Genomic DNA, 15,478 nt, shown 5'->3' with positions numbered 1-15,478 from the left:
CTTCTTGGCATTTAAGGAATTTGCTTTTCCTTTCCACCAGATCCAATACAACCTTTTTGGTATGTTCCATGAAATTTGGAAATCCATGATCGAACCTCGTGTTTGAGCTATTTAAATTTAAAATTGACAGTCTCCATCGACATGTTGTTGTTAGACAAGGTATAGACATAGTGTTCTTGTCTCCACCTTTTATCCAAGCCATCTCGCTCCTAAGTTTTCATTCTTCTTCTTGGCATTTAAGGAATTTGCTTTTCCTTTCCACCAGATCCAATACAACCTTTTTGGTATGTTCCATGAAATTTGGAAATCCATGATTGAACCTCGTGTTTGAGCTATTTAAATTTAAAATTGACAGTCTCCATCGACATGTTGTTGTTAGACAAGGTATAGGCGTTCCAAGAGCCTCAAACCAATTTAATAAATTTTGGTTCATTCAACCACATGTGGTTGAATTTGAAAGGTAGAGGATCAAGTTCTTCTCATTGTTCCATTCCAATAACATGGAATCATGGTTTGATACTTCCGAAAAGAAAGATGTGGATTGTAGCTTCTGCAATCTCTGTACAAGTAGTTATGAATGAAGAACCTATTTATCCTTTTCCCTATTCCTTCAACCCCTGTCTTCCCATTTCTCTAGGTTGGGCACAATGGAGAGGGGACAATGCCCCACGGTAGTTTTCAATTAAAAATTTCTTTAAAGAAAATTGCTAGCGGGTCCCTCATTTCCTTTTGACCCCAACATTCCCCAACCTCCAATTTGAAGTTCAAATCCCCCACTACTATCAGAGAATGGATATCCAGAGTCCCACTAGCATCAACCTTCTTTTAGAATGCTTTACAGTTATGACAGGGAGCATAAACATTCAAAATGTGGATACAATGACATGATCTACTACAAAAACCAGTCAATATTAGTCCAGCACATGACTTGAAGGCTTTGAAATAGAAGTAATTAGGGCTCCACATAACAACAAGGCCTCCAGATATTCCAGTTGCATTAGAGGCAGAAACTTCCCAAGAGGGACATAATTTCAAAAGAATCTCTTGGGCCAATTCCTTCTCAGCCATGGTTTCATGCAGAAGGACTACCACTAACAATTTTGTTTGAATGTTGTTATAAAGAGATCTTTTAGTTTGGGCAGATCTCAACCCTCTAATATTCAAAGACATTATCTTGATTTGAAGATGTTTGAGTTGAGGTTCTGTGCTCTAAGTTCCCGGGATTCTAAAACATCCAATGCACCAATGGCTTAACTGGAAGGTCCTGGATCGAAAGGTGGAAATAGTGACTCCTCTAGGGTCTCAGAGAAGCATGAGCTTAGTTCAATTTCAAGACCTCCGCATAGAGAATTTTTTTCTACTTAATTTCCTTCTTTTTCCTCTTATGAGAGTTAGTCTTTCTCTAATCATGGACTTCCAAATCTCTTTTTTTGGAAATTATTTTTCTTTATGGTCATAGGTTTGAGAGTCAACAACGAATTATTGGCTAAGGCCTCCAAGTTAGCATCCACGGATAGGGGAGATTAATCTCCCATTTGAGTGGTCGGATAGAAAATGGACGACATTAAGGAACTTATTATGGGCCTACAATCTGATAAAGTCTTATATGTGGGAATATGCTTAAGAGGTGAAGAGAACCGACAAGAATTAGAGATCTCTGGGACTTTTTTTGAATCTCATTTGTGTTGTTTATCATGGCTCTTATCTAGGACCATCATTGGATCATTATAATATTGATTATTATCACTCAAACATTCCTCCAGATAAAGCCACCGAGGGGAAGAAGGGTGCTGGTAGGGTCCCTCGAGTCTTTTCTGACTCATTGGAATTATTTTCTCTAACATTGTCTTACCATCCTTCTGAATACACCCACCGAAAAAATGAAGGGGACATTCAGCAATCAAATGCCCTGTTTTGTGATAGGCAAGGCATCTTATAGGAATTCCCCAATAGTCTACTTATGGCCTAATAGAGAAAGTGCTCCAGTATATGCCAATGGCCTAATAGAGAAAGTGCTCCAGTATATGCCAATGCCAATGACAAATAACCATGCCTCGCTCTTGTCCAGCCGCCCATGACATCCCTCATCTGCATAGTAAAATTTTCCAATCTTAATGGTTATCTCCATGATTGTTTTCTTGGACCATAAATCTATGGGAAGGCTAGGCAATTTGGCCCATGTGATATTTCTTTTAGGTAGTTCCATAACAGGATCAAAACCAATATTCCATTTTTTCAGTATAAGAAAGCCTCGACCTTTCACCCAAAGCATGTTTGTAATTTTTGTAACATCTTCCTTCTTTAGAAAATAAAACCCAAACCAACCATTTACTATCACAATAACCTTCGTTTACTATCACAATAACCTTTAACATTTACTAACAACTAACCTTTAGCCTATATTCAAAGAGAGAAGACCAACTTTTATCGACCCAACTTTTCATCTACGCTCCATTCATCCTCACATACTCCCCAATGACTCGCGAGAACTCTCTTCTTCAAACACCCCATATTCTTTAGTATACATCAAAGGCCAACATCAACACACCATATTCTTCCACTATACATCAATGCCCAAAATCAATTTCTGGATCTCTTTTGTCGCCTTGATTGGTTTTTTATTTATACGTGTATGCTTTTTCCGGCCTCACCATGGGCTAACCCTAGTCTCTCTGGAATACATGACAAGTAGTCTAAGTTCAGTTAAACATTCTTCCTTTAAGGAAAAAATGTTGAGTTCCCAGGTTAGGAAAAAAGTTGAGTTCCCAGGTTCAAACTTTTGGTTAGCTTATTATCATTTACCATCTAAAATCTACTATTGAAATAAAATCTACCATCTACTTATCTCATTCAGAAATATAGCAAAAGAAAATATATCACTTGAATTCAATATATAGATTAAATAAAGACTTTTCACTATTGGATCACATGTTTTTCCTTTACCTCAAATGAAATGACTACAGGTATATTATGCTCTGATGATAACAAAATATTTCAAAATCCGTAACTTGACTACAGGTATATTATGCTCTGCTGATAACTAAATGAAAATATTTTAAGAAGTAGAGACATTTGACTGTCCAGAATGTTAATGGGAACCTTATTATATCTTAGCAAGCTGCTTGAGATTGATGGGGTAAGAGTCAGAAGGAGGGCCGGAGTAAGCTCTTGTGGCCAGAATAATGTTCACAGCTTTAGTGGGATGGAATGCGTCCCAAAATACATGCTGGTCCCTGTTGGTACACGGTTCCAGTCCCGGAAGGCACGTTATCTATCCATTATACATGCCTATCCCACATCATCCTTGATTTGTCACACTAAAACCTGTATATAGCAGTAAACACATCAGCAACAAATTACAGTAACAGCTTATTCATGTTCGTTTGCCCTAGGTTGTCCAAGATTGTAAGGTTCTATGAGTACAAGTTTAGACTTAAGTTATTATTATACCATAAGAACTACGATCGTCGATCATTTCTTTAACTGCACTCTAGGAATCTCCATAGACGCAATGTGCACCAGGCATATTGAGTGACAGAGTGCCCAAAAATTATTTGAGCTTGGAATTGAAGAGTATGGCGTGTTGGTTTACACTGTCAATGCAACTGCCATTGCTATTGGACATTGCTATTTGACTTGGAATTCATCCCAGAGGACCCATTGCATCATGTCTTTAACTGCACTATAAGCATCTCCATAGATGCAATGTGCACGAGGAATATTGAGTGACAAAGTGCCCAAAAGATATTTGAGCTTGGAATTGAAGAGTATGGCATGTCGATTTACATTGTCAATGTAACTGCCATTGCTATTGGACATTGCTATTTGACTTGGAATGCATCCCAGAGGACCCATTGCTGCCACTGCACACTTGCGAGCTCCCAAGTTGCATAGAGCCTGCATATATATTCCACATAAAACCAACTTATATAAATACTCTGTAAATTTACAGTGAACACTCTAGGAGGGATTATTTTTATGTAAGTTTAGATAAAGTACTGTATTTTGAGGAGCAACCACATTTTGTTTTGTATTTTGATGGAGTAAGATAATCTTAAAGGGAAAGGATTCTATTTCTTGGTACAAATTTCACAAGAGTTTTGACAAAAATGCTAGGTTCTCACATTTTTCATCATAATTCAAGTTTTTATTATATAATGAAATAATATTTACTAAAGATTTTGTTCAAACTGAATGGCCTCAAATAATCTAAATGAAAACCAAAGAGAAGTTTGATGCAAGATGAGATGGTTCCTTTTCTTGAAACTATTTTAAGATGGCTACCATATGTCAGATTCCTGCACTGATCACTTTTTAGACTAATGCAAACAAAGTGTGCACTGGTCAATTTTCAAAAGTGAATGTTGAGTACCAAAAAAACCAAAATTTTAAGCTAAGGAAGGAAAGTAATTATCAATTACAAAACAAAATAGCCAAAATTTTAACCATTGATATAGTTTTTTTGGCATATTTTTGGGTCAAATTTGCTAGAAATTTGATAAGGAACTGCTGGAATCCCAAATCTGAGCTGTGAACCCTGCACCATCAGAATTCACCAGAGGGTTTTCAGGGCACTGAATCCATTTAGTCTGAGTTGTGATCACTGCATCATCTGAATCCGCAGAAGTTTTTCAAGACACTAAATCCATTTATAGATTAAAAACACATTTTAAGCCACAAAAATTGAAAATCTTACCAAAAAATTGTTTGACCATATTCAAACAAAAAAAACTTCAAAACCTAGGAGAGTTAGACAATGCCAATAAAATTCAATAACCACTTTAAAGTTTCAATTAAATTCTCAGTTTTACAAGAACCACTTTAAAGTTTCAATTGAATTTGGTTGTATTTCTCAGGCAACCAGACAGAGCTTATGAAACCAACCACCAATTGTGAAAGTTACCACATGAGAATATTGTGTATTGTCTACTGGTTGGATAAAAGGTAGGCATAAGATAGTTGTTGATATAATCGTTGCTGCCAAAAGTAATTGAGAAAATAGATTTTGCTAGATGCTGAGCCACTGCCACTACGCTTCCCAACTGCGATGTCAAATCCTCTAAACTCTTCCCAAAATTTGCAATCTGTTGATTGAACGATATGCACCCAAGCTATCAAATTTGCACCAAAAACAAAAATGTTAGATACCATATATGCTACATTTAGCACCAGTGGGAGAAACTCAATTTATCATTTCAGCAATTTGGACTTACAAGGTTTTGGCCAGTCTCGTCCAAAATGCCTACGGGTGCTGAAGCGTAGTTCACTCCATTTAGGATTGCCGAACCCCTTGTAGATGGGTCAAGGTATGCAGGAATGAGAGGCAGCCCTAGCAATTGCCCTGAGATCGTTCATTCAACATTCTTTAAGATCAAATTATTGTACAGTTTTAAAGATATATAAATTAGAAGCAATATAACGAGTTAGATAAACTGGTTTTAGTGAATATTGTTTTATATTTATTAGTTTTATTTCATTTAAAATATAGAATAGAAATAGTTTAAAAAATTAAACCAACTGGTTGTCATTAGTGTGTATTGAAATAAAAAATAATCTAAAGAGTTAAATCAACTGGTCCTATCAATCTTGTTGATAAGCATTTAACATTTCTATTACAAGCTAGTTTTTCAATTAAGAGCACTAATTCATATTGAGAGACAAACCTCTTTGGGATTTTCTTTGGGTCTGAGTGTAACTAAATTGCAGACTTAATATTTCAGAAATATGATGGATTTAATTGAGAAGTGGGAGGCTCATGAAAGATAGAGGATTATCAATTTGGTGAACTCAGTGGCAGGAAGTTCCTCCCCAGGTAGTGGGAATCCAGCAGATGCCTCAGCCCCCCGAGGATTATCAATTTGGTGAACTTAGCGGCAGGAAGTTCCTCCCCAGGTAGTGGGAATCCAGCAGATGCCTCAGCCCCCTGAGTCTCCTCAGTGTCCATACTTTTTGTTCCTTTTCCTATGGTTTAGGGCTAACACCCTCCCTAAAGAGTGAAGCCGATTGTTTGAATTCGCTCATATTTATAAAATTTCTTGAATTTTCCAGAATTTCCAATTAACTAATTCTATTGCATTCTAGTTTCCTCAATTGAAAACAGAGTCTACACCCAAGGGGAAACATCCTTTGGAATTTATTTTCAAGGATTTCATTGGAAAATTATATACAGACCAGAAGCTTTAAATCAAATAACCATAGAATGCAAACCTAGAAAATCAACAGTGGTCTTGTCATTGCAAAACCTTCCAATAGGATGGCCTCTAAAGAAATATATCTTGTAAGGCAAGAAGTTAGATTTGGAAATGCTTGCTATATATTTTTTGTTGCCATTATCGATTAGAGAATTGCCGAATATAAACATGGTTATAACTTCAATCGTAGCCTCCCCAGAAATTATGCCAACAAAAAAATTTGTAACAACAAAAGCTAAACAGGGGAGCCATGAAGCTGCCTTGGAATTTAAACACCTGATTCCCATGACCGCAAAGCCTCAAATATGTCTCATATACTCAAAACAAGCATACAATAGCATAAATAAATTAGATGAAATAGGTTTCCAAGACTGCCAGCTGAAAAAATCCATGATCATGCTCCTACTTTTAAATTCAGTTGCAAATCCTAAGCACAATCAAGATAGCTGTGGTCACTTGCAAATCTTGGAAGTTGAAATATTTGGGCATAGTTTCAAGAGTCCACTGAATCCACCAGCCAACCAAACCCTTTCGTGTATCAGAGACACTAATGGGTAATTCATTCATTAAAAACTAATGATTGATTTCACATTCCGCCTGCATGCTGGCAGTGGGCTTTCCATTCGCTGTAAGTCTATGGGGTATATTTTCTTCTGGTTAGATAAAGGGCAGGCATAAGATAGTTGTTGATATAATCATTGCTGCCAAAAGTAATTGAGAAAATAGATTTTGCTAGATGTTGAGCCACCGCCACTGTGCTTCCCAACTGCGATGTCAAATCCTCTAAACTCTTCCCAAAATTTGCAATCTAGTTTTCCAATGAAGATCACTGATTCATATTGAGAGAAAAACCTCTTTGGGGTTAACAATGTAAAATTTGAGACGGGAACTGAAACTGTTACCTGTTTCGTAGAGATAGCAAAAAAGTGACCTGATTTTGAAAAGGGGTGATGCAGAACACACATGTTTTTTTTAGAGCATAGTTTTTGGCACTTTAATTTTTTTATGTACATTACGTTTTAGAATGGTAGTGATTTTCATGCTGATTTAAAAAAGTGGCTATTCTACATCAGACCCTTTTTTTAAAAGACCTATTTTTTGACTTTAAATTTTCTAATGTATGAAATGTAAATAATTATTTTGTAAATTTAATAATTTTTGAAATGGTCGTTTTCTTTATATTTTCTTGTTTTTTATTTTAATTTTAATTTTTTTGTAGTGAAGTTTTTATTGTTTTGCATTTTTAAATTAGAAGGTCGATATTTTGAATTTTTGATATTCTACATATTTATACATCCTTAATTAATTTTTCAATCGACATGAAATAATTGTTTCTAAAAAACAATATTTTTTAACAATGGACATAAAAATAACTAAAAGACTACACATTTTGACAATTTTTTGCTAGAATTGACATGTCAAAATCACAATTTTTATACAAAAATTTTAACTAAAAAGGGTTAAATAATAGTTTTTTTTATGAATTTCATGTTAAAAATAATAATAATAATTACTTTTTTTTTCAAAAAATAATGATTAACTTAAAAATTAATGTTGAAAATCACATATTACAAATATTGAATGCATAACAACCTTAATTGAGTGTTTATTCTTCTCATAAAATGTCAAAGTCAAAACATTGCAAAGCTTGATTTCTAAGCATAACTTAAATTTAATCAACAATGTCACGTAATCCAAACTCTTCGTCTTCTAACGTTTCATCATTGTCTTCTTCCAAAATATTTTTTGCTTCCTTTTGCTTATTTTCCTCTTCTAATGGATCTTTGATGTCTGCGAATCTCCAATGTATGTCTTTCCAAACAGTCCATGTAATGGTGGTTGGGGTTCCTTTGCCTTTTTTGCCACATGTGATTCACTAGAGTCCCCTTTCTTCAACCCAGTTTCTTGCATTGCATCTGGAAGAAATTGAAGAGCATTAATTCTTTGCTGAATGAAATTGCACTGTATTGGATATTTTTCAATTGCAATGCAATTCCTTCCTTTTCAAAGGCAACATGCTAGTGTGGTACCTAATTATCAAGCACAAAAGAAATAATGAAGTAAATTAGTACAATGACATATAAATTAATAAATAACATATTGAAATTCAATTCCATATAATAAAACTTACTTGAGCCAGAAAATAGATCCAAAACCCAATATCCTTCATTTGACTGCAACAAAGACATGGCTAAATCGAGCTCCTAAATAATATTGGGTTACATTGTTTAAGTGCTAAAACGGCTCGATCGAGCGTTTAAAAAGGGCTCAATTGAACAATCATTTTTTCCACCCAAACGTGCCATCTCTTGCCAAAAAGTGTAACCCAGCTCCATGCTTTCACCCTTATAGATTATGAATTTCTAACAATTTATATCCTCATTATCATTATTATCCAATTTTAAGGTCATAGCCAAGCCAGACACCAAATTGGTGTATGAAACCCCATTGTTTGTGGGACAAGAGACCCACCTCCACGCAACGATTTGATTATTGTCTACGAAGGCATACCTACTCTAACCCCTTATGGTTTTTGAACCTATGACCTCTTAGGAGGAAACACATGCTCTTAACCACTAGGCACTTGACCTGAGATGCCTCATTTTTAACTCTAATGTTATGGGAGCATTTTCTCAGGAACTCTACCCAATAATTGGACCTCACACACTCTATTGAATTCTAATTTTTGTTCTGTGGCATTTCAAAGTTTACCCACCAAAACTCATTTAAGGCCATAAATCACACCTAATATTGGTTTACTATATTTGTGAAATTTCTAATTATTTATAACTAATCATTTAGTTTGGGTTGTTGTTCCTAAAAGGGTATGGCCAAAAATAGTGACAATGTGTCTCATCATCTAATTGGAAAACATTGTTTACCTAAAAGTGGTCTATAGCCTTCATATTTCTATTTGAAACTAGGGTACTTACAATTCAAATTCCAGCAAAAGAATTTTTAAGTGGATTTGGGTTGTTCTGGTGTTTCTTTTCAATTTTGTTTCCATTACCATATAGCATAAAATATAGAGTAGTACCATGTGTTACACTTTTCATGTGGGTTCTTTCAATTTGTGGTAGTTTATATTTGAAGATATAAATATAGCATAAAAAGGAAACTAAACTTTTGTATTTGAAGGAATACAAACTGAAATCTAAGGCCATCAGTTGTATTGATTTATATACCGATTGATGTTCATGTTTCAGGTTTCTAGCTGAGCTAAATCATTTGTATGGAATAAGGGTTCATCGCTTTTCTACTCCTATGATGTCCAAATGCAAGGTTCATAAGTTCAGCGTCATGCTTTCTAGCAGACAGTCTCTTTGTAAACAGTTTGAAGATGAGCCAATGGGATGCTCGTTTGGAACTATTAACCGATTGAAGGGGTGTCTAAAACTTTAGAGAGACACAGAATTGGATTATTTGGGAAGTGCAACACATCAATAGCTAAGCTATTATCCAGAGTACTTACTTTTCACCATTGTTTATTTCACACATTTTGAGATAAGCATTACGGCTCCACTTTGGTGTCTAGATAGTTAATTGCTAGCAAGGACATATCCTAAACAATGACGGTAAAGAGATTTCATTGCATACACTCAGGCTCTTGTATTTGCAGTGCCAATGGCCACCTTAGCGAAACAGTGTTGCTGCTTGTATTTAAATCTCTTAATTGGAACCCTAGGGTCCTTTGTTCTATAGCTTGTGTTTGCAAATGGTTTGAAGACATAGCCAAACGGGTTCTCTGGAAGGAGTTTTGTAAGTCTCGGGCACCAAAAATGGTAGCTGATCTCCTTGATGGAGGTAGTCATGGCACCATTGATGGGAATTGGAGTGCTCTCGGAAAGCTTATGATCTATTGTTCAGGATGCTCTGATAGTAGCAATGTTTTCCAGTTGAAGCCTATAACAGGACACTTTGTATATAGAATGAGATTTTCACAGACATCTGGCAGGAGTTTTCTTGTACCACAGTGCAGAAGCGAGACTTTGTATGCGACAGATCCTTGTGAGCATCTAGACCAAGGAGAGGACGGTGACGTGGGATTATTTCAAAGAGTATTTAAAGCTTTTGGGAAATCAAAGGTAAGGAAAATGCTGATTGAAAAACATGTAGAATTGCATCCAAAAGAAATTTGCCCATATTTTCGTGCCAAGGTGTGGAGCATGCTTCAAGACAAAATGATCCCTAAAAGTGCACACAGAAGATTGTGATCTTATGAAGACCAGATTGAGTATTTTGTATTCCTTAATGGGCACTTTCTTGGCATCTGCACACTTTTACCACTCTCAGATTCTGAGACTGCATCAAAAGAAGATTAATGTCTGAAACAGATTCTCTCCAAACTTTTGCCTTTTGCTAGTAGTTGAATTTCTCTATTGCACCTAGACATAAGCGGCAGTTAAATCTGTTCAGTTGAAGAAGGGCAGCTACGTGTCTGCATAGATGAAATCAAATGACTCAGAAGGTGTACACGTGGTAGATTTATCATGTTAGCTCGATGGAGGACACATAATGTCGATATACAGAGAAAATCATTTTTAAATAGAAAAAATTGTCATGTTAACTTAGAAGAGGACACACACTGTCGATTTTCAGAAAGTGATTCCCAGAGAAAAAAAAGAGACACAATGTAAGTGCAAAATTGACGATGGCATATCACGTTCGTGGCATGTATTGTGCAGTCGGTTTGTTATCGTTATGCGTGTGCAATAAAATTGATAAGTACTTAACCTCTATATTTCACATGACATTATGTTGATTCACATTACGCATTTAAATTTATTGAGATGGAATTGGATTAAATCCAGAGTTAAGCTGCTATGTCATGCGCACATGGGGCGATTCTGAGAATCGTCGGGTGGAGGGGCGATTCTCAGAATTGCCCCTCTAGCCAACGATTCTCAAAATCGTCCCATGTGCGCATGACATAGCAGCTTAACTCTCAATGCTTAACTCTGGATTTAATCCAATTCCATATCAACTTTAATAACAACTAAATATAGCATAAAAAGGAAACTAAGATTTTGTATTTGAATGAAATACAAACTGAAATCTAAGGCCATCAGTTGTATTGATTTATATACCAGTTGATGTGCATGTTTTAGGTTTCTAGCTGAGCTAAATCATTTGTATGGAATAAGGGTTCATTGCTTTTCTACTCCTATGATGTCCAAATGCAAGGTTCATAAGTTCAGCGTCATGCTTTCTAGCAGTCAATCACTTTGTAAACAGTTTGAAGATGAGCCAATGGGATGCTCGTTTGGAACTATTAACCGATTGAAGGGGTGTCTAAAACTTTAGAGAGACATAGAATTGGATTATTTGGGAAGTGCAACACATCAATAGCTAAGCTATTATCCATAGTACTTACTTTTCACCATTGTTTATTTCACAAATTTTGAGATAAGCATTACGGCTCCACTTTGGTGTCTAGATAGTTAATTGCTAGCAAGGACATATCCTAAACAATGACGTAAAGAGATTTCATTGCATACACTCAGGCTCTTGTATTTGTAGTGCCAATGGCCACCTTAGTGAAACAATGTTGCTGCTAGTATTTAAATCTCTTAATTGGAACCCTAGGGTCCTTTGTTCTATAGCTTGTGTTTGCAAATGGTTTGAAGACATAGCCAAACGGGTTCTCTGGAAGGAGTTTTGTAAGTCCCGCGCACCAAAAATGGTAGCTGATCTCCTTGATGGAGGTAGTCATGGCACCATTGATGGGAACTGGAGTGCTCTTGGAAAGCTTATGATCTATTATTTAGGATGCTCTGATAGTAGCAATGTTTTCCAGTTGAAGCCTATAACAGGACACTTTGTATATAGAACAAGATTTTCACGGACATGTGGCGGGAGTTTTCTTATACCACAGTGCAGAAGCGATACTCTATATGCGACAAATCCTTGTGAGCATCTAGACCAAGGAGAGGACGGTGATGTGGGATTATTTCAAGGAGTATTTAAAGCTTTTGGGAAATCAAAGGTAAGGAAAATGCTGATTGAAAAACATGTAGAATTGCATCCAAAAGAAATTTGCCCATATTGTCGTGCCAAGGTATGGAGCATGCTTCAAGCCAAAATGATCCCTAAAAGTGCGCACAAAAGATTGTGATCTTATGAAGACCAGATTGAGTATTTTGTATGCCTTAATGGGCACTTGCTTGGCGTCTGCACACTTTTACCACTCTCAGATTCTGAGACTGCATCAAAAGAAGATTAATGTCTGAAACAGATTCTCTCCAAACTTTTGCCTTTTGCTGGTAGTTGAATTTCTCTATTGCACCTAGACATAAGCGGCAGTTAAATCTGTTCAGTTGAAGAAGGGCAGCTACGTGTCTACATAGATGAAATCAAATGACTCAGAAGGTGTACACGTGGTAGAGTTATCATGTTAGCTTGATGGAGGACACATAATGTCGATATACAGAGAAAATCATTTTTAAATAGAAAAAATTGTCATGTTAACTCAGAAGAGGACACACACTGTCGATTTTCAGAAAGTGATTCCCAAAGAAAAAAAGGGACACAATGTAAGTGCAAAATTGATGATGGCATATCACGTTTGTGGCATGTATTGTGCAGTCGGATTGCTATCATTATGCGTGTGCAATCAAATTGATAAGTACTTAACCTCTTTATTTCATATGACATTATGTTGATTCACATTACACATTTAAAATTATTGAGATGGAATTGGATTAAATCCAGAGTTAAGCTGCTATGTCATGTGCACATGGGGTGATTCTGAGAACTGCCGGTTGGAGGGGCGATTCTCGGAATCACCCCATGTGCGCATGGCATAGTAGCTTAACTCTCAATGCTTAACTATGGATTTAATCCAATTCCATCTCAACTTTAATAACAACTAAATATAGCATAAAAAGGAAACTAAACTTTTGTATTTGAAGGAAATACAAACTGAAATATAAGGCCATCAGTTGTATTTATTTATATACCGATTGATGTTCATGTTTCAGGTTTCTAGTTGAGCTAAATCATTTGTATGGAATAAGGGTTCATCGCTTTTCTACTCCTATGATGTCCAAATGCAAGGTTCATAAGTTCAGCGTCATGCTTTCTAGTAGACAGTCTCTTTGTAAACAGTTTGAAGATGAGCCAATGGGATGCTCGTTTAGAACTATTAACTGATTGAAGGGGTGTCTAAAACTTTAGAGAGATAGAATTGAATTATTTGGGAAGTGCAACACATCAATAGCTAAGCTGTTATCCAGAGTACTTACTTTTCACCATTGTTTATTTCACATATTTTGAGATAAGCATTATGGCTCCACTTTGGTGTCAGACTAGATAGTTAATTTCTAGCGAGGACATATCCTAAACAATGATGGTAAAGAGATTTCATTGCATACACTCAGGCTCTTGTATTTGCAGTGCCAATGGCCACCTTAGCAAAATAGTGTTGCTGCTTGTATTTAAATCTCTTAATTGGAACCCTAGGGTCCTTTGTTCTATAGCTTGTGTTTGCAAATGGTTTGAAGACATAGCCAAACGGGTTCTCTGGAAGGAGTTTTGTAAGTCTCGGGCACCAAAAATGGCAGCTGATCTCCTTGATGGAGGTAGTCATGGCACCATTGATGGGAATTGGAGTGCTCTCGGAAAGTTTGTGATATATTGTTCAGGATGCTCTGATAGTAGCAATGTTTTCTAGTTGAAGCCTATAACAGGACACTTTGTATATAGAACAAGCTTTTCACGAACATCTGGCAGGATTTTTCTTGTACCACAGTGCAGAAGCGATACTCTGTATGCGATAGATCCTTGTGAGCATCTAGACCAAGGAGAGGACGGTGACATGGGATTGTTTCAAGGAGTATTTAAAGCTTTTGGGAAATCAAAGGTAAGGAAAATGCTGATTGAAAAACATGTAGAATTGCATCCAAAAGAAATTTGCCCATATTGTCATGCCAAGGAATGGAGCATGCTTCAAGCCAAAATGATCCCTAAAAGTGTGCATAGAAGATTGCGATATTATGAAGACCAGATTGAGTATTTTGTATGCCTTAATGGTCAATTGCTTGGCGTCTACACACTTTTACCACTCTCAGGTTTTGAGATTGCATTAAAAGAAGATTAATGTCTGAAACAGATTCTCTCCAAACCTTTTCCTTTTGTTGGTAGTTGAATTTCTCTATTGCACCTAGACATAAGTGGCAGTTAAATCTATTCAGTTGAAGAAGGGTAGCTACATGTCTGCATAGATGAAATCAAACGACTCAGAAGGTGTACACGTGGTAGAGTTATCATGTTAGCTCAATTGAGGACACATAATGTCGATATACAAATAAAATCGTTTTTAAATAGAAAAAATTGTCATGTTAACTCAAAAGAGGACACACATTGTCGATTTTCAGAAAGTGATTCCTAGAGAAATAAAAGAGACGCAATGTAAGTGCAAAATTGATGATGGCATATCACGTTCGTGGCATGTATTCTATAGTCGGTTTGTTATCATTATGCGTGTGAAATCAAATGGATAAGTACTTAACCTTTATATTTCACATGACATTATGTTGATTCACATTACGCATTTAAATTCATTTAGATGGAATTGGATTAAATCCAGAGTTAAGCTGCTATGTCATGCGCACATGGGTCGATTCTGAGAATCGTCGGGTGGAGAATCGCCCTGCTACTGCCCCGCCGCCGGCGGTGGTGGCAGGGCGGTGGCGGGGCAATTCTGAGAATCGCCCCATGTGTGCATGACGTAGCAGCGTAACTCTCAATGCTTAACTCTGGATTAAATTAGATTAGATTGTTTCATTGATTTTTACTTTTAACTGATTTCCTTATATTGAATTAATAAAGGCCTTCCTTTTCTAAACCTTATAAGTAATAAGATTAATAACTAATAACATAATTAATTCTAATAAGAATTTTAGTAAATTATTATTGATAAATTATTGAATATAATTAATGATAAGAGGTAATCCAATTTTACCTAATGACCCTTAAGGTTAAATGATAAACAAGAAGTTATTAGAAAAGTATATGGTATACCAATAATATTAGGTTAATGAATATACTATTATTAATAAACATGTATGTTAATTAGGGCATTTACCTTAGGTAAACTACATTCTAGGAATATTAATTTAACTAAAAATACTATTTATTGTTTTTTAATATTATTAGAACTATAAATTATTAAGAAAATATAGATTAGTGGTTAGTACTTATTAATTTAATTTCGAATGGGCCTTTACAATTAAAAAATTTTAAATTAAAATGATTTTTTGGTTTAAACTTTTACCTATTATAACTTG

The 15,478-nt window shown here is 35.8% G+C and overlaps 1 protein-coding gene and 3 pseudogenes across 1 annotated transcript in view; 3 read left to right on the top strand and 1 right to left on the bottom strand.

Annotated features, from left to right (window-relative positions):
* Nucleotides 1-3,103: 3,103 nt before the first annotated feature.
* Nucleotides 3,104-15,478, bottom strand: part of LOC149177770 (GDSL esterase/lipase At1g71691-like) — a 50,395-nt gene continuing 38,020 nt past the window's right edge. Inside the window, 6 exon segments of the mRNA XM_089421883.1 lie at nt 3,104-3,324; nt 3,451-3,490; nt 3,658-3,897; nt 4,557-4,612; nt 4,904-5,111; nt 5,214-5,341. Of these exon segments, the coding sequence (XP_089278009.1) occupies nt 3,104-3,324; nt 3,451-3,490; nt 3,658-3,897; nt 4,557-4,612; nt 4,904-5,111; nt 5,214-5,341 (893 nt within the window).
* Nucleotides 9,402-10,513, top strand: LOC149177773 (EID1-like F-box protein 2 pseudogene; annotated as a pseudogene).
* Nucleotides 11,015-12,414, top strand: LOC149177772 (EID1-like F-box protein 2 pseudogene; annotated as a pseudogene).
* Nucleotides 13,537-14,289, top strand: LOC149177771 (EID1-like F-box protein 1 pseudogene; annotated as a pseudogene).

Source organism: Pinus tabuliformis, chromosome 4_1 (assembly GCF_031772625.1).
Source record: "Pinus tabuliformis cultivar Carrire ecotype Pingquan chromosome 4_1, CPIR1, whole genome shotgun sequence".
Lineage (NCBI taxonomy): Eukaryota > Viridiplantae > Streptophyta > Pinopsida > Pinales > Pinaceae > Pinus > Pinus tabuliformis.
Note: the sequence above shows the minus strand (reverse complement) of the source record. Positions and strands in the feature narration are given on the sequence as shown.